Consider the following 21,520-nt stretch of genomic DNA (forward strand, 5'->3'; position numbering starts at 1 on the left):
TTTCCTGGGCAATAACCAAGAACACCTAACTCGGCAGGATATCCGACCTCATAATAGTGGTATCAGTCAATTCTTATAGTAACAGGATTTGCTCAACCATGCGTTCAATGAAACTGTTGCTGGGATACAAATAATCGGCTATGTCTCGGCTCTCGAACCGCATCGAATTGAAGTACGGTACCTCAAGACATCGACTCGAGGAATAGACAGCCTACTTAAGAAATGGAATTGCTTCAGAAAAAGGAACCCATCTAGATTTTATCTGAATCCATTTATGATTTCGGGAGCAAATTAATCTTTTTGTCATAAAATCAACTTCATCATTGCCATAAGCGAGATCAAAGGGTTGAATGAAAGTAATTACAAACATAGTCACCTAGTGTTGTAAAATTAAAGGCAGGAGAATTCACATTACAGACACTGCTGAGAATTTACTGAGACACAAGTTAGAATTTAGCGAGAGGCAAGCTCTTCCAACGGGGAAAGTCATCTTACCGAACACGTTGGACTGGTGGACAGATCATCCATGTTCGCTTTTGCTAAGTGTCATCAACATGCAGCTGTTCTCAAACTTATCCGAGATCTGTTGTGAAGCTCATTTGATCGTTGTCCGAAAGAAAGAAGTTGTCAGAAATTCTAAAACCAATAACGATAAGTGCAAGACAAAGCGCCGTGACTTCCCACTCTGTCTCTGTGGACACCTCTAACTACATCGACGCCCAGTGGTGCTGGGGGTAAGGAAAGCTTAGTGATATGACAACTGCAACCGGGGATTTGTTAGTTCTCAGGCATGGGACTGCTTCTGAAGCCATCAAATCTTGTTATCGCACTACGATCACTTCATGAATTCGTAACCGTATCAAACAACGGTTTTAACGAAGGTTGTAACAGGACGCTAAACATTTTCCTCAGTGCAGGTTGTGAGTTAACATATATTGATTTTTATGAATTGGTGTGCGGACTAGTATGCAAATGCTGTGAGATCTCTTCAAAAATGACAATAGGTGCACTCATCCAAATCTTCAAAAGTCCCCACTTCCTTGTGGAGGGGGTTACTCTGGAGTCACAGTTCAAGAGCCTTCTTTAATTAAAATGGGAGGCATTCTTCTTTCTAAAGAAACTCTAACCAACTTTATCCTGATTGGACTCAAGGAAGCCGAAGCCAAATCCAGTTTTTTTTTTCTTGCGTCCTGCTCAACACAGCAGTTGTTCTTGTTCAAAGGGCACACAAATAGTACACTTCAAGTGAGAGAAAATTTGACACAAAATATACTATGAAGGTGTATGCAAAAAGAATGTCTACAATAGTTTTTATACAAACATTCTTTTAAACTGATGGTTCTCTGTAGATACATTTATTAGAGGAATTTCTAGCTTCACTCTTATACTTTTCCCCCAGTAGATATGCCTCTGGAAAGTGACAATAATTGTTGGTATATAATATAAGTAATAAGTCTTACAAAATGCAGGCCTATTTGAAATGTTCAACATAATTTTAATGATGAAATGCACTGCATCCATTAAATCATGATTGTGTCACAAATTGCACTATCAGTAATACAAACCGGTGGTAATTCTCGACAGGTTTTCCAAACATAAGGGCATCCAAATACAGATGTACACATCCCCCTTTACACACCCCTTCTCTCTCTCACTCACACTCACACTCACAGTCACACTCACAATCACACTCTCTCTCACACACACACACACACACACATATACACACACACACACACACACACACACACACACAGACACAGACACACACACACACACACACACACACACACACACACACACACACACACACACACACACACACACACACACACACACACACACACACAGAAATCAGGCTCCTATGATCTTAGAGAAGCTCGTGCTTTGTCCAAGATGTCCTTCCTTATCTTTGGATAATTTGGATGGGCATCTAAGACCTATTAAAGAGAAACATGATCATTATTAGTGAAATACATTTCATTTCAGATAAACTGATCAAATTAAATTCTGACCTCACATATGAACTTACTTTATGACACACATCTATTGCATCCACATATCTCTTCGCTTTTAGGTAGTTGAACGCAAGTTTGTAACCTGGAAAATAAATGTGGACACACTCCATTACTACACAACGACAATAATTGCAAACAGCATTAGATGGCAGTTGTACATATACATTTTCTCCAATGTTACCTAAATTGAACCTAATATATGGCTTTATAACTAATATAACTTATGACTAAAGTTGAAAATCCAAATGACATAGTCCTCTACATCATCAATACTATGGTGTTTCCATTGCATACCAATAGTTGGGTTGGTCTGATTGCCGTACTTCCACGCCATTTCATAATTCAAGGCAGCGTCTCTAAAGGCTTTCTCTTTCTCCATGATGTATCCCATGTATTCATATGCTTTGCAACAGGACTACAATGAGAACATAAACATGTAGATTACATGATGCAATCGTCAGGTTCAAATCAAGGATGGCAAACAGAATTAACAACATAAGAATAGAAATCTCTGTCACAAAAAGATGTCATTTTTAAAGATCCTCTTTAAGACTACTTAAACTTGAAGCATGCACTGATTACCTCAAAACAAAGGTTGAGAAGTATATAAGAAGGGGCGAGGCGTACAGAATAAGTCTTCTCTGGCTTGTTGTGCAAAAACCTTACATCAGTTGTGTGTCCGCATATGTAGAATGCTTCTGATAACCTGGTGTTCACTTGGTTTGAACTCACCTTATTATGACGTAAGCATCTTTTCAGCAGCTCTCCTGCCATGTCATATTTGCCTGATTGGATGTAAATATCAGCCAGCAAGAGCCAACTCTTCTCAAACTCATCAGCATCAACAATGTTCCAGTTCATCTTGGCAATGCGTTTCAGCTGGTTACGGGCTCGCGGGGTCTGCTTGAGGATCATGTAGGCCGTAGCCATGGCCAACAACGCAGGGACATGATCTTTCTGGAGAATAGATAACGCACATAGTGATGAGCCTTACTTGAACAAAAGCCTGCAGTTATTCATAAAGGACCTTGAAATAATCTAATCTAATCTAATAATTGAAATGTAAGTGAACGGCTGAAATGATTAGAAAACTAGTCAGACCACACAAATCCATCCCCTTAACAGCATAGATATCTATATTAAAGGCTAGATATCCTGCCTGCGTTTCTGGCCGACGGAGTCGAATGTCCGCACATTTCGGCCATTTTGAGGACGGTATAGCTCACTCCCCCTTAACATTGTGTTGGTAGTGGTACTTTTTAAATAACCAGAACTTGCTCAATTTTCAACCGATTTTCAAACGGGTTGGTTTGTTATAAACGTAAGATATTTCTTATGGCACTACATACGTACAGTGCCACTTGAAAGTATGTGAACCCCTTGAGCACTAAGAGTTTTCTGTTGTTTTACCGTGATTTTTCATTTTTTTTCATCACCAATTTTCCATAGATGAAATGTCAGGTTTATGTTTATCATTTGCATGTACTTGTTTGGAGGGAATTGTTTGAGTAGCCAAAAAACTACATGAAACACGGAATTAGTCTATTTCAAAAGTAAGTGAACCCCCAGCTGAACTGGTAAAGTCAAGCAGGTAACAGATTCGGTGAAACTTATTTGGGTGCTTAATTAGTCAATTAAGCAAACCGATCAACTGAGACATCCTTAGGGAAAGGTTTGGGCAACACAGATTAAAAGAGAGAGGAAACCAACCAAACTACTGTAGTGCCAAGGTGTACCCACACATATCCACCATGCCGAGAGGAAACGAGATATCCGAGAACATCAGGAAGAAGGTACTGACAGCCCATCAGTCTTGGGAAAGCTATAAGACCATCTCCAAAAGATTCCAGCTTCATCTATCCCTCCAAGACAAAGAATTTAGAAATGGAGGGCATTGAACATGACCGCATCTCTGCCTAGAAATGGACGCCCATCAAGACCATCACCAAGAAGCACCAGAAGAAGAAGAAATCAGGTAAAAGTCAACCCACACATCACCTCTAAAGAGTTTCGGACCTCTCTGGCAGCATCTGGGGTAAATGTACATGGGTCTACAATCAGACGAAAATTGTTGGTTTTGATCGTGACCAAATAATTCTATCTCGGACTCATCTGTCCAAAGAAGGGACTTCCAGAAGGCCTTTGGTTTATCCAAGTGCTCTCAGGCAAAGTTGAAACGGGCAGTTTTGTTCTTTCTTGAGAGCAGAGGCTTCCTTCTAGCAACCCGATCATGAATGTCATGTCCATTCAATTTCCGTCTGATTGTAGACCCATGTACATTTACCCCAGATGCTGCCAGAGAGGTCCGAAACTCTTTAGAGGTGATGTGTGGGTTGACTTTTACCTGATTTATTCTTCTTCTGGTGCTTCTTGGTGATGGTCTTGATGGGCGTCCACTTCTAGGCAGAGATGCGGTCATGTTCAATGCCCTCCATTTCTAAATTCTTTGTCTTGGAAGGATGGATGAAGCTGGAATCTTTTGGAGATGGTCTTATAGCTTTCCCAAGACTGATGGGCTGTCAGTACCTTCTTCCTGATGTTCTCGGATATCTCGTTTCCTCTCGGCATGGTGGATATGTGTGGGTACACCTTGGCACTACAGTAGTTTGGTTGGTTTCCTCTCTCTTTTAATCTGTGTTGCCCAAACCTTTCCCTAAGGATGTCTCAGTTGATCGGTTTGCTTAATTGACTAATTAAGCACCCAAATAAGTTTCACCGAATCTGTTACCTGCTTGACTTTACCAATTAGCTGGGGGTTCACTTACTTTTGAAATGGACTAATTCCATGTTTCATGTAGTTTTTTGGCTACTCAAACAATTCCCTCCAAACAAGTACATGCAAATGATAAACATAAACCTGACATTTCATCTATGGAAAATTGGTGATGAAAAAAAATGAAAAATCATGCTAAAACAACAGAAAACTCTAAGTGCTCAAGGGGTTCACATACTTTCAAGTGGCACTGTATGAAGAATTATAAACATGGGTTTTCATATGAAAATAACATTGACAGGTCTCTAACAGGTCTCGTTTCAAGGGAGTGTTCAATAGAGCAGATTGCACAAAATTCTGACATCTTCATTGGCAATAAAGTCAGCAATTTCCTGTCGAAATCATAATGTAAGATGTTTAACAAACCAACCCGATTGGAAATCATGTGCAACTTCAGTTTTATTATGTGCAACTTAAGTTATATTGAAAAGAAAGAACAATTACTCGCCAATTGATGTAAAATGACTGATACACAGAATAGCCGTGATACACAATTAAGCTGCACATTTCAACATGTTCAAGCATCCAGTTCAAGCATCCAGAATTATTACCAAGAATTATTACCAAGTTAATGACGATTGTAAATCAAGTCATTTGTAAATCCGTCAAAATTTCCGCGAGATAAAAGTGTAAACGATTGTGAAGATCACTGACGTTAACGTACCACTGATCCCTACTGATCCCTACCGGAAGCTATACTGTCCTCAAAATGGCCTCCTGTGCGGACATTCAAGAGCCATCTAGCCTTTATCTAAGATATCTATGCTTAACAGTTAGCCTGGATACCAGCCTGAACTCCGCCCACAAAATTTTTGTTCTGGGAGATTCAGTCTGGAGTCGAGTTAGTTGGGAGGGTTTAAACGGCCCCGAAAAGTGATCTGACCATTCAAATTGTAAGGGCGGGCTTTATACGTTGATGGACAGATATAGATAGAATACCGGTATACATCGAACAAAGATGGCGCCGTCTCGGAAGCTTAGTGGGACATATTTTATATGATTTAAGCTATCTACACGACTTTTATATGTCTACATTGACTCGGTTAGTTGTGTATACGCAAAACGAGTGTTGCCCAGGATTATAGGTCTTAACTGAAGCACTCTAGAGCCTTATTGATAGGTTATGCTAACGCGTAGAAAAAAAAAACATTCAAACGAATGGTAGCTTCTAGCCTTGAGTGCTAATTAAGTAACGTGATTAATTTAATTAATTTTGAAAGAGGAACAGAGAAACGCGATCAAGGCATTTGTCGATTGAAAAGATGTTTTTGCCGTCCTTCCTACGGGATCAGGTAAAAGTTTAATCTATCAGATGGAAATACTACGTTGCTCTGATTGGTTCTAGGTATCCAATTCAGCGAAGAGGAATTTTCTTTCCTGGTTTGTTGAAACACGCCCCATAATCACAGCCCAATAGTCCGGTCTCAGACTCATATTCTGACTAGAATTATGAGTATGACATCGTCAGGCTACTTAACAGTGCTTGTTATAAAGATTTATATGTTAAAACGAAGGCCAGCACCACATAAAAGTACTCCACATCAGAAGGTCATCTAAAGTTCCGTATCTCCACAATGCGTCATAGTAATCTCAAATGCATAATGACATGTCACTAAGGAAACTTGCACTGCTCTCTCTCTGTCTCCTACACACACACATACGTACACATAATCACAATAGGTTGCAAGGCTCTTTTTTTCCTCCTCACGTTCACTTAAGGTGCCTAGCTGTTTGAGCACCGGATTCATATGTAAACACTGTGTGCAGCCAAAGTCAACCCAAGGCCTGTGATAAAAGAGTATCCCTTGGGCAGGTCCCATTTGCACTAGGGGTGTGGGTGTGGCGCCTACCTGCCACCTGCCGTGCGTTGCACGCTCACCTCGTTGTTTGCGATCTCCGTGAACACACTCAGGGCCCGCTCCACGTTGGCAGTCTGCTTGGTGGCCAGGAAGCAGTAGTGTTCCAGGATGCGCAGCTGGATGTGGCCCTCGGCCGTCTGTGGCCTGAGCTCCTTCAGCAGCTTCTCGGCAGTTCGCACCGCCAGCTGCTCCGACTCCTGCTTCTCGGTGGAGTTCCTGAAAGAAAGGGGGAATGAGGAGAAAGAAGAAAAGTAGAGTGAGAAAAAAAAAAAAACACATTCCCTTCAAAGACCTGACATTTCCCATGCCCCTGCACTGTAGCTTTAAGCTCAAATGACAAAAAACAAACATAAGGTAACTCAAAGGCAGGCCGCAGTTCTGAACAGAGAATCGCAGACAAGCCACACTAAAAAAGGTAGCCTAAAACAGCTTATGCTTTAAATACAGCGTGAGTGTGTTTGAATGGGAAAACCCACCCAATGTCACCATCAAGGTTCTCAAACACCTCTCCACCGACAGTTTCATTGTCAGGGTTCAAGCAGATCTCGATCATGTTGTACACTGCATTCTGACCCCATTCATTGTCCTTTCTTGCCTTGTTGAAGTGCCGTAGCCCGTCATTGGGTTCACCTGTATACCTTATGTACAAAATAGAAAACTGCGTTAAAATATGTTGCTTCTTTTTTTATTTTTCTAGTTCAAGGGCTTGTAAGGAGTTCTGTAGACACGTAAGAGGTACATAGGCAAATACGCGAGATAAGTTAAGAGCTTTACCACAACAATTCATCTTTTGAAGGCCATAAACAAAAACTCAAATAAACACATGGATGATTACATGTCTCTCCACTTGATTAAGTTATTAGGTCTGTTGTCAAAGTCCTTCCATCTTCTGAAGAGACACTAGGATAGTTGGTCCCACTCATGTTCATCACCATGTTTGTGGAACATCATGTGCTTACTATCAGATGACGCTCTGTAAGTGACCTTACCTAGGGGACGGTTTATGACCTCTACAGGTCTTGTAAGAATCTGTTGCTGAAATCCAAAAGAAGACTTAAAATGCCATCAAACTTACCACAGGTAAAGTCCTTTACAGTAGTTAAACCCAGAGTCAAACTTGGCCCTGGGGGAGTGCTTCTCAGCCATGTCCAGAAAGCGGGGAACTTCGTCCAGCTTCCCTGCTCGTCTCAGCAGGTCGATCAGACGTGACAGTGTCGGGTAGTTGTCTTGCAGAGAACATATGCAAAAGAAATTATGGGCCAACCACCAATATTTACTGTGCATGTTTGAGTTTCCATCTCCGTTTACAGCATTTCCATGATTTTGAAAAGGGGAAATTCAACATGCTCATAAAAACGGAAGGGAACGTGACCCATATCATACCAGGTTTGCGCTCGAGAAGCTGCTGAAAGTGAAAAATGGCCTGGTCGTAGTCCTGCTTCCTGAACATCAGATCTGCCATCATCTACAGAGAGGAAATCACATTTTCACTGCAATCCCCCACTATACTCATAGGACTATAAGTGTATTAAACATTTAAATATCTATTAAACATTTTAATATTGAACGTAAGTGTATTACTAAAGCACATGATTGTACAAATGGAGGCTGAAGAACTGACCAGAGTGGCAGATTCGTTGACTTGGTCGCTCTTCAGTAACACACTGCATTGCTGCTGACAGGCCTCCAAATCATCCAGAGTCAGGTACAAGCGAGCCAGCTCCAGCATCACCTTTCAGCGAGAAGGTCAGTTTTCAGGATATCAGTGACATTTTGGAAGTTTTTTATGTATCTGAATTAAATGTGAGTATCAAAGTTTGCGCAGACGTAAAAGGGCAAAAGGGCTGTGATGTTTCTGAAGATAAACTCATTTAAAACGGTGTAGTAGTAAGAGTGGACAAACACAGGCCCCTGTGAGGAGAAGGCAGAATGGAGAGACAGAATAAGCAAGTGAGAGAGAGAGAGGAGACTTTTGTGTGATCCAGCTGCAGAAAGACACACTGTGAGCTACTCATTCAGGCCCACTGACCTTGCTATCGCTCTCACAATAAACAAGGGCCTCTTTGTAGAACTTGACAGCTCGCTCGTAGCCCCTCTGGCTGGAGTAGTGCTTGCCGATTTCGGCGCAGATCTCCGCGGCGAGCTGCTTCTGCAGGGGCACGGCATCCGGCTGCTCCAGCTGCACCCGCTTCAGCACTTTGGCCTGGACATCTCGAGCCTGAGCAAGGAGACAACGGCAAACATCATGGATCACGGCGTTCTTCTTTTTTAGACTCCACCACAGGGAGGTCAGACAGAAACCTAGGTTCGACCTTGGCAAACGCCAAGGATAAGTGTGACTCGATGGACCAAGCGAGGCAAGATAGTAGCAGGACTGAGTTTTGTGTGTGGGGGGGAGAGTAAAATTGACAGACAGGTCTCATATTCGAAAACACAACCTGAAGTGAAAATACCCACCCTTGTGAGGGACAGAATGGCTTCATTATTTTTGGCAACCTTGCTCTGGACCTTGGCCAGCAACACCAGATACCGACAATCCTCTGAGAGCGCTGACAGCTCATTTACTGCATTAGAGACCAAATAAAACACAGAAATGAAATTACCAAAATGTTGAAAAAATATATACTGAAAATCTAATTATCCAAAGACAGGAAACAACTACTTTAATGAGGTATGCTGGAAACACAAAACTGGAGCCAATAATGCAGGTAATTAGTGAATTTAACCTGCTAAAACAATTTTGTTACAAATGTATTTACAAAAACAGAGCATAAATTATCTTCATAAATTCCAATGAAATGAGTATCTTATCCAAGTTCAAATGTACTCTAAACAGCATATTAGTTTGTGAAACACAGTACCTCCTGGGATGCCATGAATACAAGATGCTAACATTCTAACACAGCCAAATCTAAACATGCTATTTCAAACGCATGACATGACACGGCACTGCACGTGAAGGGGCAAACCCACCAGCATCATGAGTGAGGGCCTCATGCAGGACTTTCTCACAGCGCTCATACTGCCTCAGCTTCAGCAGGAGCTCTGCCAGGTCGTAGCGCAGGAAGTTCTGCTGCCCACTCCGCAGGGCCGCCTCGTAATAGTTTATTGCCTATAAATCACCAGATAGCGGGCTCTAATTAGGTGTCCACACATTCAAGTGCGCGAGCTGGTTATATGAAGTCTTTACCAAGCATTGGTTTGGACCGGTGCAAACCTTTGCATAATTGTGAGTCTTGACAAGAGCTTTCCCAATCTTGCTGGCCAGAGCACCGTCTTTGGGGTTCTTTTTCAGAGCCAGCTCGTACACCTCTATGGCCTTCTCTGGCTGCAAGGAACACGTATTTAGATTCACATATTCCCCAGACTAAGTGAGTCATCAGAAGCAGGATGGAAGCCGAATATGTGCTGTTTACATTATTGAACAAATATTTGCAAAACAAACATGCTATATAAACTACTTGTAGCGTGCAATGCAAAAATGCAAATTCATGCAAAAAAGTAAGTCCGTTTTAGCCTTGCTTGTCTCGGTTAAGACGTGATTCACATATTCTAGCAAAAACATCACAACCAAATGTACAGTAGTATTACCTCTTGAATGTCCATATAGGCATCACCCAGTAAAAGATATGTATGGGGGCTGGGCATTTTCTCCACCAATTCTCTGTTTTGAAGAAGGAACATATTAAAACACCCACATCAAACACTTTAATTGTTATCCGACCTGCACTTACTTGTGCCTTTAACAGTGCCTAAGTTCAACCTTTGTATGGGGCTTTGTGCATGGCGCAACTGTGCTCCCCCTGCTCGTCAACACAAGCACGAAGGCACGTAAGGAGGGAACCTGGAGGCTACGTGATGACAACTAAATAAGCCCACTTGAGGAGCAGCAGAGGCCGTCTGGACAAGTCGCAAATTCCATCGGGCTCTTGTGAAACGGCATGGTGTAGCGGAAGTCCCGCGAAGTGCGGAAATTAGCTGAAGTGGGCCCAGATGGGCAGAGCTTAATTGGGGGTTATGTGTCTCAAGATACTCCACACAACACCATGAGTGGGCCGAGTTAAAGGTGCACACCTGAATTATATTCCAGATATAGTCCCAATATATGAGAAAAGGTTGGTAACTATGGGGTTAATTTTGTCACACTATGTAGACTACTGTAGATACTAAAATAATGATGGGCCTTTGAATCATGCCTCTGATTATGCAGTGCTGAGTCTGTGCCTATTTTTAAGGCACAAATACATTTTAGAAAACAGTAACAGTAATTTTCAGCCTAGTTCCTCTCACCTGTAGCAGCTGACGTACAGACGTTTCTCTTTTCTGTGGTTCAGGTAGATTTCCGCCATTTTCTCTTTGGCCTGGATGTAGTAGGGCTGCTCGGGGGTGATGTTTCTGAGCATGCTCAGTGCCAGCTCCGTGTCACCGCGCAGCAGTGCCAGGTCGGCATTGGCTATGGTGACTCTCAGCTCCTCTGGGGTGCCTGTGAACTCGTTGATGGTGTCCTGCATCACTTTGGCAGCCTCATGCTGACGGGGAAAAATCATCAAACATTCAGTTTTAGACCAAACAAACCTGCAATGACCAAATACTTACAGACTAGAAATCAACAACTTCCTGAGCAAATACCACTTGAAGATTAAACAGACACCTCACAACTGAGAACTGCATCTGGTCAAATTTAAAGCTGAGCTAATTAGACAGACTGCAGTTCACCCATCCCATTATGTCACAGCACTGCATGTGTAAGCACATGGCTTGACCTTCATTTAACCCTGGCTGCTGGCTCACCTGCTCCCCGTTCACCCAGAGGGCCTCGGCCAGCTCCAGGAAGATGGAGACGCAGTCGGCCGTGCCCAGCTCCACCTTCCTGCCCTTGCCCTTGTGGGAGCCCACCCGCCGCACGCCGGGCAGACTCATGGCCATCTGCAGGGTCTTAATGGCCTCCTGCAGCTCTCCCTGCTTCCTCTGGGCCTGGGCCTTGATCAGGTGGTACATCGGGTGCTCGCGGATCTGGGAAGGGCCACAGGTTTAGAGGTATATGGATTAGTGTCACAGAATGAGAATGCCTAGGTGCAACTTAGTTGTCTTGGGTATTGTTACCATCCTAACTAGAGGGACACTATGAGAGATTAACAGCAGATGGCTGAGAAAGACTAGCTTTTTTGTATAGCACAAGTACAAAAAAAACTAAATGTAAAGACAAACAACAACAATGCAGTGCGGATTAATTCAATCTCGTATTTTAAAGTAGCCTGTTAGGTGTGTAGTTAGGTCAGTCGGACAGACAGCAGGTCAGTTTAGATCAGTCTGACAGGCATAGATAGACAGACAGGCTGAGAAAAACACAAGAGTAGAATGAGTCCTCACCTCAAAGTTGTGGCTGAGGCAGAGCTCCAGAGACTGGGAGGAAAGCTTGAAGCTGCCATGCAGGAGGTGGATCTGGGCCATGAGGAGATGGGCCTCGGCGTGAGAAGGGCTGAGCTCCAGACAGTGCTGAAGACTGCTCTGAGCCGCCTCAATGTCACCTGCACAAAACCATCATTACCCAGCAGAACTTCACTAGAAAGGCAACTTGGAAAAAACCCACACTAAAACAATGTTACCTACAGTGGCATGACGGCTAAGTGTGGTACTATAAATGCTAAAGTCAGGTGCTAAGCAAAGATCAAATGTGTACCGTCATGGCAGGACTATGGGCTTTGGATTAAAGCATCTCCAAATGATATTTAAAAGACATACACCAGTGAATACAGAAGAACTAAAGCTGGAATGCCACCTAGAGCTCTCTCAGACTTACAGTTTTGCCGTCAAATGTGAAAATACTGAAACCCCATTGTATTTGGGCAGGACAACATGCAAGAGCATCCCACATTGTGCCACTCACCTGACAGAAACCTGACCTTGGCCATGAGATATAAGGCCTGGAGGAGGCCAGGGACGATCTTTACCACCGTGTCGAGGACGGAAGCGCAGTGCTGAAGCTGTGGTGCTGGAGGCTGCCCCTGGACTGGAGGCTGAGGGGCAACGGGATGATATAAGATGGGGATGGAACAATACGGTTGAAACAACACCTATCATTACAGACAATGAAGGAGCAGTTTAAATGCTTATCCCAGGAAGCTGAAAGCGTACTATGACTGACAGGAGATGTTGTCTGAGGGACCACGGGATGATATAAGATGGGAATGGAATAATACGGTTGAAACAACACCTATCATTACAGACAATTTTCAAGAAATAGAGAACAACATGGAAAGAAAAAGAAGTGCGGGACCGTCACTGCTTAAGTGCAAGTTAAGCCAAGGTGCCAGTTAGGGAAGGGAGGTGCGCTCTGAAGAGTTGGGTCTTCAAGAGCTTCTTGAAGGTAGAGAGAGACACTGTCGTTGTCGGAGTGCTGACCTTAGCAGGACAGAGTGCCAGGTACTCAGCAGCAATCTCCAGGAGCAGGTCGGGGTTGAGGCGCTGGAAGTACTCCACTCCGAGCGGCAGCCCCTGCAGGGTGGAGAAGTGGGTATCCACCGCATCGTTCAGCAGGTTGGTCACCTCGTCCTGGGGCTTCCGGCGCTTCACGGCCAGCACGGCACGCAGATACAATAGCTCCTAAGAGAAAAGGAGAGAGGAATATTAAACGAATACATAGATGAATGTTAGAAATGAATGAATGAATGAATGAATGAGGACCTGATAGCTGAGTTTTATTCAAGAATAGGCACATTCCTATCCAGCATATAGTCCTTTATCTACTTATCCACCCTCACCTATTACTGCCTGCTTTAGTGAAAATGCCTCATAGCCAAAAACTTTAATGGAGGGACCTACAAAGCTCTTGAGCTCCAAATCCCAAAGTACAGCTCTAAGGAAGTTTACAACTGAGTGGGTGGAAATTGCTAAAACACACTTCAACAGAGGCAGATTGACCAAGAAAGGAATAAGCAAAGATTGGCAATACATCGTCTTCCAAGAAAGCAGGTTTTTCATCCCATGACTAACCCTAGCTGGTGCCATAACTAGGCACTTGGCTCTCACAAATAATGGTTATTACTCAACACAGACGTCTCCTTTTCATCCACAACCCACTGGATACACCGAGCCACTCCTCATATTCGCTAAGCTTATGAAACAAATGATATGCATCCTCACTATAAAAACATCTGAAATGAATAAGCAACTTCCCACAAGAGAGAGAGAGATGACAAAATACGGGAGAGAATTGGAGAGAAAGAAGCCAGACACAAACAAGGATCTCTGACTCCACTCACTGGTGGTGACCCTCTCTTGTCCCGCCTCTCCCCGCCCCCACTCACCCCTGATTTGCCAATGGACTGCTGGATCTCAGTGAGGAACTCCAGCTGCTGCTCGGCGTCATCCAGATGGCCCTCCAGGAGCTGACACTTAATAATACCTACAGGACCGGGGAACACAGAACCGGACAGGGGAACATAGAACCGGACAGGGGAACACAGAACAGAACAGGGGAACACAGAACAGAACAGGGGAACACAGAACAGGACAGGGGAACATAGAACCGGACAGGGGAACATAGAACCGGACCGGGGAACACAGATAGGGACAGGGGAACACAGAACAGGACAGGGGAGCATAGAACCGGACAGGGGAACACAGAACAGGACAGGGGAAAACAGAACCGGACAGGGGAACATAGAACCGGACCGGGGAACACAGATAGGGACAGGGGAACACAGAACAGGACAGGGGAACATAGAACCGGACAGGGGAACACAGAACAGGACAGGGGAACATAGAACCGGACAGGGGAACACAGAACAGGACAGGGGAACATACATAGAACCGGACAGGGGAACACAGAACAGGACAGGGGAACATAGAACCGGACAGGGGAACACAGAACAGGTTCAGGATGAGAGGGAGAGACCTGCCAGGACTTCCTCTTCTTCCTGTAGGTCACTGCTCTGAGATAGTAGACTTCATTCATTCATTCATTCATTCATTCATTTATGTATTGTTCTCCCTGGTTTAAGAATTATGCTGACTAGCAAATCCATATGGCTGTTCCAAAGTCTTTAAACAGATTATTTCACTCTAAAAGGCTCTTTTTGCCCTCCCGGAAAAAAAAGGTTGTCTAAAGATTTTCTAAAATGAAAATGTTAACAGACAACTGAGCTGCATCAAATCAAGAAATGACATCCATTTCTGTGTTTATTTCTTAGTCAACCTGAGTTTGACCCTTGCTTTTCATTTAACCATTAAAAATTATTCTGTCAAAACACAGATTTTCCGTCCAGGGATGAATGGATTTTTTTTACCTGTGATTTGCTTTCCAATCTTTCGAGGTCCACATTTTTACTAGGGACATAAATTATTTAAATCGTCCGCTATTGAGTTAGAACGCTATGACCAGCAACTGCAAAATGGCTCTACAGTGTAATCATACGGAGAAAGCATCTGCACCAAAGTAAACTGCACAATGTATTTATAAGTGTCTGACTACATGGAAAGGATCCCCAAATAGATGGACCAGTCTGTTTACCTCAGTAACTGTAAAGAAGCTCTAGAAAATGATTGTAAAAACAGTAACTGAAACTACAGGAACTGTAGAAACAGTAATTTTCTACTGTTTCCCTTTAAGGCGAACAGGTTAAGGTTCAGATTAATAATAGACAATCTAATGTGACTTACGGAAAGGTCAAAGAACATCATGCAATGGCAGCAAGTCATTTAGACTTTCTTCTATGTCACTGGCATCCTCTTAAAACCAACTGCCTCTTAAATCTAGTTTACATGTCTAGTTGTCTACACAGAATATCTGTTTCATTTTGTCGTCACATGGTTCTATGTACTTCTAAAGGATGCTTGAACAAGGCTGTAAATTTCCGGGTCTGTAAAATCATTGCCTGAGGGTTGAGGGAGTTGAGGGAGGTCAGTTAAAGGGGATCTTCAGGGAAAACAACCCTAGGCAACCTTCTTTGAAATTGTGTGGTGGTTAACTGTAATGCCTGGTCACGTGTTCTCAAAGATTAGAGGACCTCCAGCCGGCCTCACCCATCAAAGCTGACACACTGGTCTCGTCCAGCGTCATGGCCGTCTTGTACCACTTCATGGCCTCCTTTATGCGACCCTGCAGGACTAGCTGATAGCCCATCTCCGTAGCAAGGTCGGAGTCCCTGGGTGCATGGGAGAAAGCCCGCTCCACCATAGAGGTTGTCTGCTGGAGGATCGGCTCAGCTCTTCCACACTATAGACAAAACAAAAATAAAAAACAGAAACAAACAGATCAAAGTCATCCAATCGGTACAGTTGCTTTGCCTGTATATTGACTGTTGCAGGCCACATATTCAGACAGGGCTTGTGACTGAGCAGTGATGGGGGGGTGGGGTGGGGGGGGTCTGAAATTTCAACATAATTACGAGAGGGGGTGTCAAGTGACAAAAGCTGATAAATCCTACCAGTCGGGTGAAGGCAAGAGACATCCTGTAGTAAAGCTCTGGGTTATGAGGCTCCTGGATGTCCAGGTTATGGACCAGTTTTGAGAGGTGATTTACTGTCTGTGGAGCGGAGAGAAGGTGCAGAGTGAAAGTGTGACAGAAAGAGTGGAAAATGTTCCTTTCTTACAGTCAGCATGTCAAATCTAGAGCCCCACTAGACGCTAAATAGTCTCTTGTTCATATTTAACAGTTATGGTTTTGTTGACTGTTGAAAGAGCTCTTGACGGGGTTCTAGTTCTAAGTAATTTAATATCACTTCTCGTGATGTTTCAGATCTTTCTGCTTTTGAAAGCTTGAGGCATATATCAACATAGATGCACATTTGTCTATATATAACAGATCTTACTTAACACTTGCGTAAGCAACAGAACAGTGTCAGCAGTGATATAACAAAGAACAACATACATGATTGCTCTGGGAATGTAAATCCCAAAGAGTGCCAAACTGAAGACAATAAATATTCTTCGGAGCTCAGACTACATCATGAAACAAAGTAGTCCCATAGAGAGTTTTTAAACCAAGCTTAATAAAGAGCTGATCAGGTTGTGGGAGTTGATTGGCCTGTAGGTGTCTTTCTTGCCTCACTGATGTCTCCCTCTCTGCACAGGGAATGAAGTGCCAGCATTCTCAGGGCCTCCAGGTTGTCTTTGTCCCTTTGCAAAAGCCTGTAATTGACAAAGACACAAGCAGGATGGTAGTGAAGGCCAAATGGTGATAGGATTTCAGTGGGATTGTGAAAGACCTAAAGATAAAAAAAAAAAAAAAACAGTATTGGAGTATGAATGCCGGAGCAAGTTAAACTGTAAGGAATAACGGATGCTGAATAACTGATTTTCAGAGGTCTTACAACTTAAGGTTATTTATGTATTTTGAAGCCGTGCCATTATATTTTTGATGAAGCTCAGATCTTTGAAAACAAAGGATTATTGTACTTCATGAATATCGTCAGAGACGTATACACGATGGAGATTAGAAGGAAGGATATACATCCTAGTGTTACCAGGTCAGATCACCCTTCCCACATCCATATTTCCCTCCATCCATCCATCCATTCATTCATTAATTTCATGGTCAGGTACTGAGAAAGTGCTTGCAGGCTGATCACACAGTGAATCCACCTGATCCCTCCTCCTTTTTTTTTTCTATCCAGCTACCGGTGCTCAACGAGCTGCATCCTGGGATCCGTGTGCCTCCAGCACTGGGATTCAAAGGCTCTTTATGCTGGCTAGGCTTGGCCAGGGTCTCGCCTGGAGAGCTTTGAAGAACAATGACTCACTCAGTCTACACAGGCTCAGTGGCACTGCAGTTGATGTTCATTTGCACTTGAATGATGCCTCACTTTCGCAAGGGTATGCCCGCGTTTGCTTTTGTGATCAGTACCTCGCCCCAAACACACAAACACACTTTTTGATCCTCTCTTCTAATGTGCAGAAATAAGTAAAGGTCAACATCTCATGAGGATAACAAAAGCATGAGAAACAAACGCTAAAAGTGTGCACATCTGTCAGAATGTCTCTCAGGCTTAGGCCACCTCTCTATAACAGGCCTGAATGGTGCTGAAAAGTAAGAGAGGCTGCCAACCGCATTTCAATGATGAGAGGGTTTTGAACGGAATGACTGCAAATCGTACCCAGCTTTGGTCCATCAGTATGGTAACCGTACTCTGTGTGACTTAATGACATGGCTAGTCAATGATTTGTTGCCCTATCTGACTTCCTTTTTCAGTGTGTGTTGTCAGCCTATCAATTTGAGGAAGGACAGTGGCAAACAAAAACTGTTCACTTTCCTAAAATCTTCACATGACTTATAAATCCTACATAGTCACTCAATAGTATGGATACTGTGTGCTTTGTGTAGCTACCGCTGCAGCCACTGTAACCACTGTAGCCTTTTCTTTTTCATTTCCTAGTTATGGCAGCAAGACAAAACCAGTTCAGTAATGATTAAGATCTTGCACTGGTTAAATGCGGTATGATCTAGCCGTACGGATCATTCAGTCCTATGGTGGTTGATACAGTAACATACACAGTAAGCTTAAAGAAAAGACATCTCTCAGTCTGTATCTTCAGGGTTAATGTCAAAAAGTACCTCTGAGCTTCATCAATAGTCTGCTCCCAATTCTGCAAGGTCAGAAACAGCTGCATCTTCTTCACAAAAGCTGGAAGGAAGCCAGGGAAACTCACAATGACGTGGCTGACCATCTCTAAGGCGCCTGAGTAGTTTTGGCGAAACTCATAGTACTGAACCTAAAAAGAGAAAATAAAACCATACAACTGAGATTCAGAAATACAATAATGTCTAATTAGGCATTTTAAAATTCAATGTAAAGGGCCATTGAGCAAATGTGGTGACAACAAAAGAGAAGTTTTTTTAATGTGGGTGGCCTGACCAACTCTTTGTTTGATGACTCCGGAAAATCTAGCACATACTCCTTGTAGGCTAGACTTTGAGCCTGCTACTCACCTTTCCCATCAGAGCCAGAATACTGCCATTCTCTTTCAAGCCCTCATCAAAGTACTTCCCAGACTTCTTGGCATAAGCGTCCTTATCAGATGTGAGGTCTATCCATCCTTTTAGGATAATTCCCTTGACAACAGACATAGATCCCATTAAAAATAAGTGCTCTTTCATCCGTTTTTGGAATCAATAATATATTGATAAAGCAATGCCCTATTCTCAGTAAAAGGAATTATGCTTGCCAAGTTTCAGTGCCATCTGGTATTAAGGTAATTATTATGAATAGGTTTTTTTTTCTTCATATGATATCATTCACTTTACCTTTCATGCCATGACATAGGTAACGGACTTATTTGACAGACATACCTCTTTAGAACCATTGGATATCTTTATCATTCTATCAATGTATTCCCTTGCTTTATCGTTCCGACCCAAAAGCCAGAGGAACATCGCTGCATTGTACAAAGCCTTTGGGCTTGCACTCTTGCGATCCTCCTTAACTCTTGAGTCAAACTCCTGGATAACATCTTGATCTGACGAGAAATACACGACAATAGAAAGATGCAACCATTAAAGAAAATCCAAACGTTCTCCAAAAAACTAATATAAAATGATAACAGTAGTGCACCTACCTGGATTTGGTTTCTTCTTGTGAGCATACACAAGTGCCATGACGGAGCAGAGAGATACATCACGTTTGTCACTTATTTGCTCAAATTCCTGGATGGCATCTTGGACTTGGTCTACAATATAGAATATATTCATGTTTAGTGTAGTATAGACACAACACACAACCGTAGTGTTGTTCATTTACTTTTGTTGAATTCCTTTTAGATGGCAGCTTACCTTGCAGAAGAATACCATAGGCATGGAAAAAAGCAAATATGGGATTGCCACTAAATTTCGTCTGAGCTTCACTTGCAACTCCAATTACATTATTTGAATACTTTTCCTGGCAATAATACAGAATTGAGGCCTGGAAAACACAAGCGTAAATGCAAATAAATACAAGCGCAGTATCCGAAGTGTTGTCAGATGGCTAACGTTCTACCCTTAACGGTATCTTATGGACGCCTCTTTACAATTCAGTAATGTTATTAAACCATATACGTATGCCTAAAAGTAAAATGATAGCATAAGTAGGCTGCTTGAAGAGAAGACTGTAATATTTCGACAGGTCATCTTCGAGCGCTAACGGTTTGAAAATGCACGCATGCAGACCCCACCAATCATTTTCTAGACAGCTGACAACGTTATATTCTAAAAAAGTGTACAGATGCAACTTCAAACTTTCTAAAAGAGGCACTAAGCTTCATAGAAGATAAATCAGACGATGACATAGCTTGCAGCTACTGTAGCCGCCTGCTACTTACCAGGGCTGTTTCTTCATCCTGTATGTCGGTCATGGTTCCAATCAAATAGCTATACTAAGAACAGTTAAATTGAAATAATGTAGCTAACATAATTGTTGAGGATGCAACAAGGCAACAACAGCTGACGCGTAATACAATCACGTATTTTGCGCCATCTTGATTACACGACAGAGCGTCTTAGCAACCAAACAACCGACGCCATTTTTGTAAGGTCAGGAATGAAACGAGTGTGTCAAGTCGCTCTCACACACACACACACACACACACATACCACGCTACACGCTGACAGAGCTGTGTCACAAAACTGCCATGCTGTTTTGCAGGGGTGTTAAACAAAAATAATGACAAGGACGATGGCTGTCCTTTTGTCGATCTAATCATGTTTCTATAGGCATTTCTATATAGCTTTGTAGCATATTCTGTCAACTTTGCATTCTACAGGTTATAAAAGTAAGTAGGCTACATTCAGTAAATTGGTTGTCATTTGGTTGTGTTAATGCAAGGACATTAAAAAGAAAATTTACTTTAAGTATTTTTAAAGGCAATTAGGCCTACTCCAGTAGGCTACTTTGTTTGAACAATTTTCACCTATATAGCCTATTTGTGTAGTTTACTTGAGCAGTATTATCTAGGCATATTAACTGAAATAATGGAGCTGTGTATCCTACGTTGTCTATCTCTGGCTTTATCTGACACCAGTTTTTCTGGATAGTTAGGTAGTCATTTAAACGACCGTTATACATTAAAATGTTACTTTTGCTAGTTTAGCTGTCTAGCAGCCTGCCATAGCACTGCATAGCCTAGTACTTGGTCTGAAATAAAGTTAATTTTCTGCAAATCAACTCACTAGACAACCGACAATCTTAGGCTCAAAATTATCACAACTACTTGTGGATTATGATAGATGGCTCCAAAAGTCCTTAATCATTACAAAGCTACATAATGGGGTATGTTTTGGTAAATCCCACAAGTCTCCCATTGAATTCGATGGGGCAAGGGCTTTCTCTGGTCTGCATACAGCGGGATGATCCACCCGCCCCACTTGCAAACACGGAAGTGGCTGTATGTTTGCGGCGCTCGCTCCGCCTCAATTCTTTCTGATTAAATGTTGAAACAACACCTGGCTTTGACACTAGATGGTGCTTTTGCCTTACTTTGAGCAGATGCGCTCAGAGGCCAAGTAGGCGTATCGTTTGAAGTCCGCACTAGATGGTGTTTCAGTCTGATCTGGACTCATGCTTCCCTTACCATTTTTTTTAACCTCAGGTAGTCCTATGGAGCCATTATTGAGCAAGTTGGGAGAGAAAGACACATCATTCCCGATCTATGATATTCCACTTGTTGCCTATAAGCCTACATTTTCATGTACTGATGCTGTTATCATAACATGTACTCCTAAAACGCAGGGCGTATCTAATATAACATGATTCTTTACAGTGAATTTCAGTTGTCTCACAATCTTCAAGGACATCCCTCAAAAATCCCTCTAAAAAGTGATGGTGATGTGACTGTGACAACCTTTGGATATGTATTTTTTCCTGACTGGTACATTGAAGTCCACTAGCCTGCAAAA

General features: G+C 42.7%; 1 protein-coding gene across 1 annotated transcript; it reads right to left on the minus strand.

Moving 5' to 3' along the window:
* Positions 1-1,800: 1,800 nt before the first annotated feature.
* Positions 1,801-20,116, minus strand: ttc21b (tetratricopeptide repeat domain 21B). Its single transcript, XM_080838660.1, has 29 exons — positions 19,948-20,116; positions 19,421-19,550; positions 19,207-19,317; positions 18,941-19,107; positions 18,581-18,703; positions 18,206-18,363; positions 16,698-16,782; positions 16,079-16,177; positions 15,675-15,867; positions 13,958-14,055; positions 13,053-13,253; positions 12,538-12,667; positions 12,021-12,178; positions 11,442-11,663; positions 10,941-11,179; positions 10,242-10,314; positions 9,868-9,978; positions 9,624-9,762; positions 9,108-9,214; positions 8,680-8,868; positions 8,272-8,382; positions 8,034-8,115; positions 7,726-7,876; positions 7,127-7,288; positions 6,671-6,866; positions 2,751-2,975; positions 2,313-2,433; positions 2,033-2,100; positions 1,801-1,940 (listed from the first exon to the last, which is right to left on the minus strand). The coding sequence occupies exons 1-29, from the start codon at positions 19,978-19,980 to the stop codon at positions 1,863-1,865; spliced, it is 3,960 nt and encodes a 1,319-aa protein (XP_080694786.1). The 5' UTR covers positions 19,981-20,116; the 3' UTR covers positions 1,801-1,862.
* Between the last annotated feature and the right edge of the window lie 1,404 nt (positions 20,117-21,520).

Source organism: Sprattus sprattus, assembly GCF_963457725.1.
Source record: "Sprattus sprattus genome assembly, chromosome: 5".
NCBI classification, from domain to species: domain Eukaryota; kingdom Metazoa; phylum Chordata; class Actinopteri; order Clupeiformes; family Clupeidae; genus Sprattus; species Sprattus sprattus.

Bases quoted from the DNA above. Each gene is read 5' to 3' on its own strand.
- ttc21b (XM_080838660.1), bottom strand. From the start codon at position 19,980: ATGACCGACATACAGGATGAAGAAACAGCCCTG. The intron at 18,364-18,580 runs GTGAGTAGCAGG...TTCTCTTTTTAG, and splicing joins TTCTGGCTCTGATGGGAAAG to GTTCAGTACTATGAGTTTCG. The intron at 15,868-16,078 runs GTAGGATTTATC...TTTTGTCTATAG, and splicing joins CTCTTGCCTTCACCCGACTG to TGTGGAAGAGCTGAGCCGAT.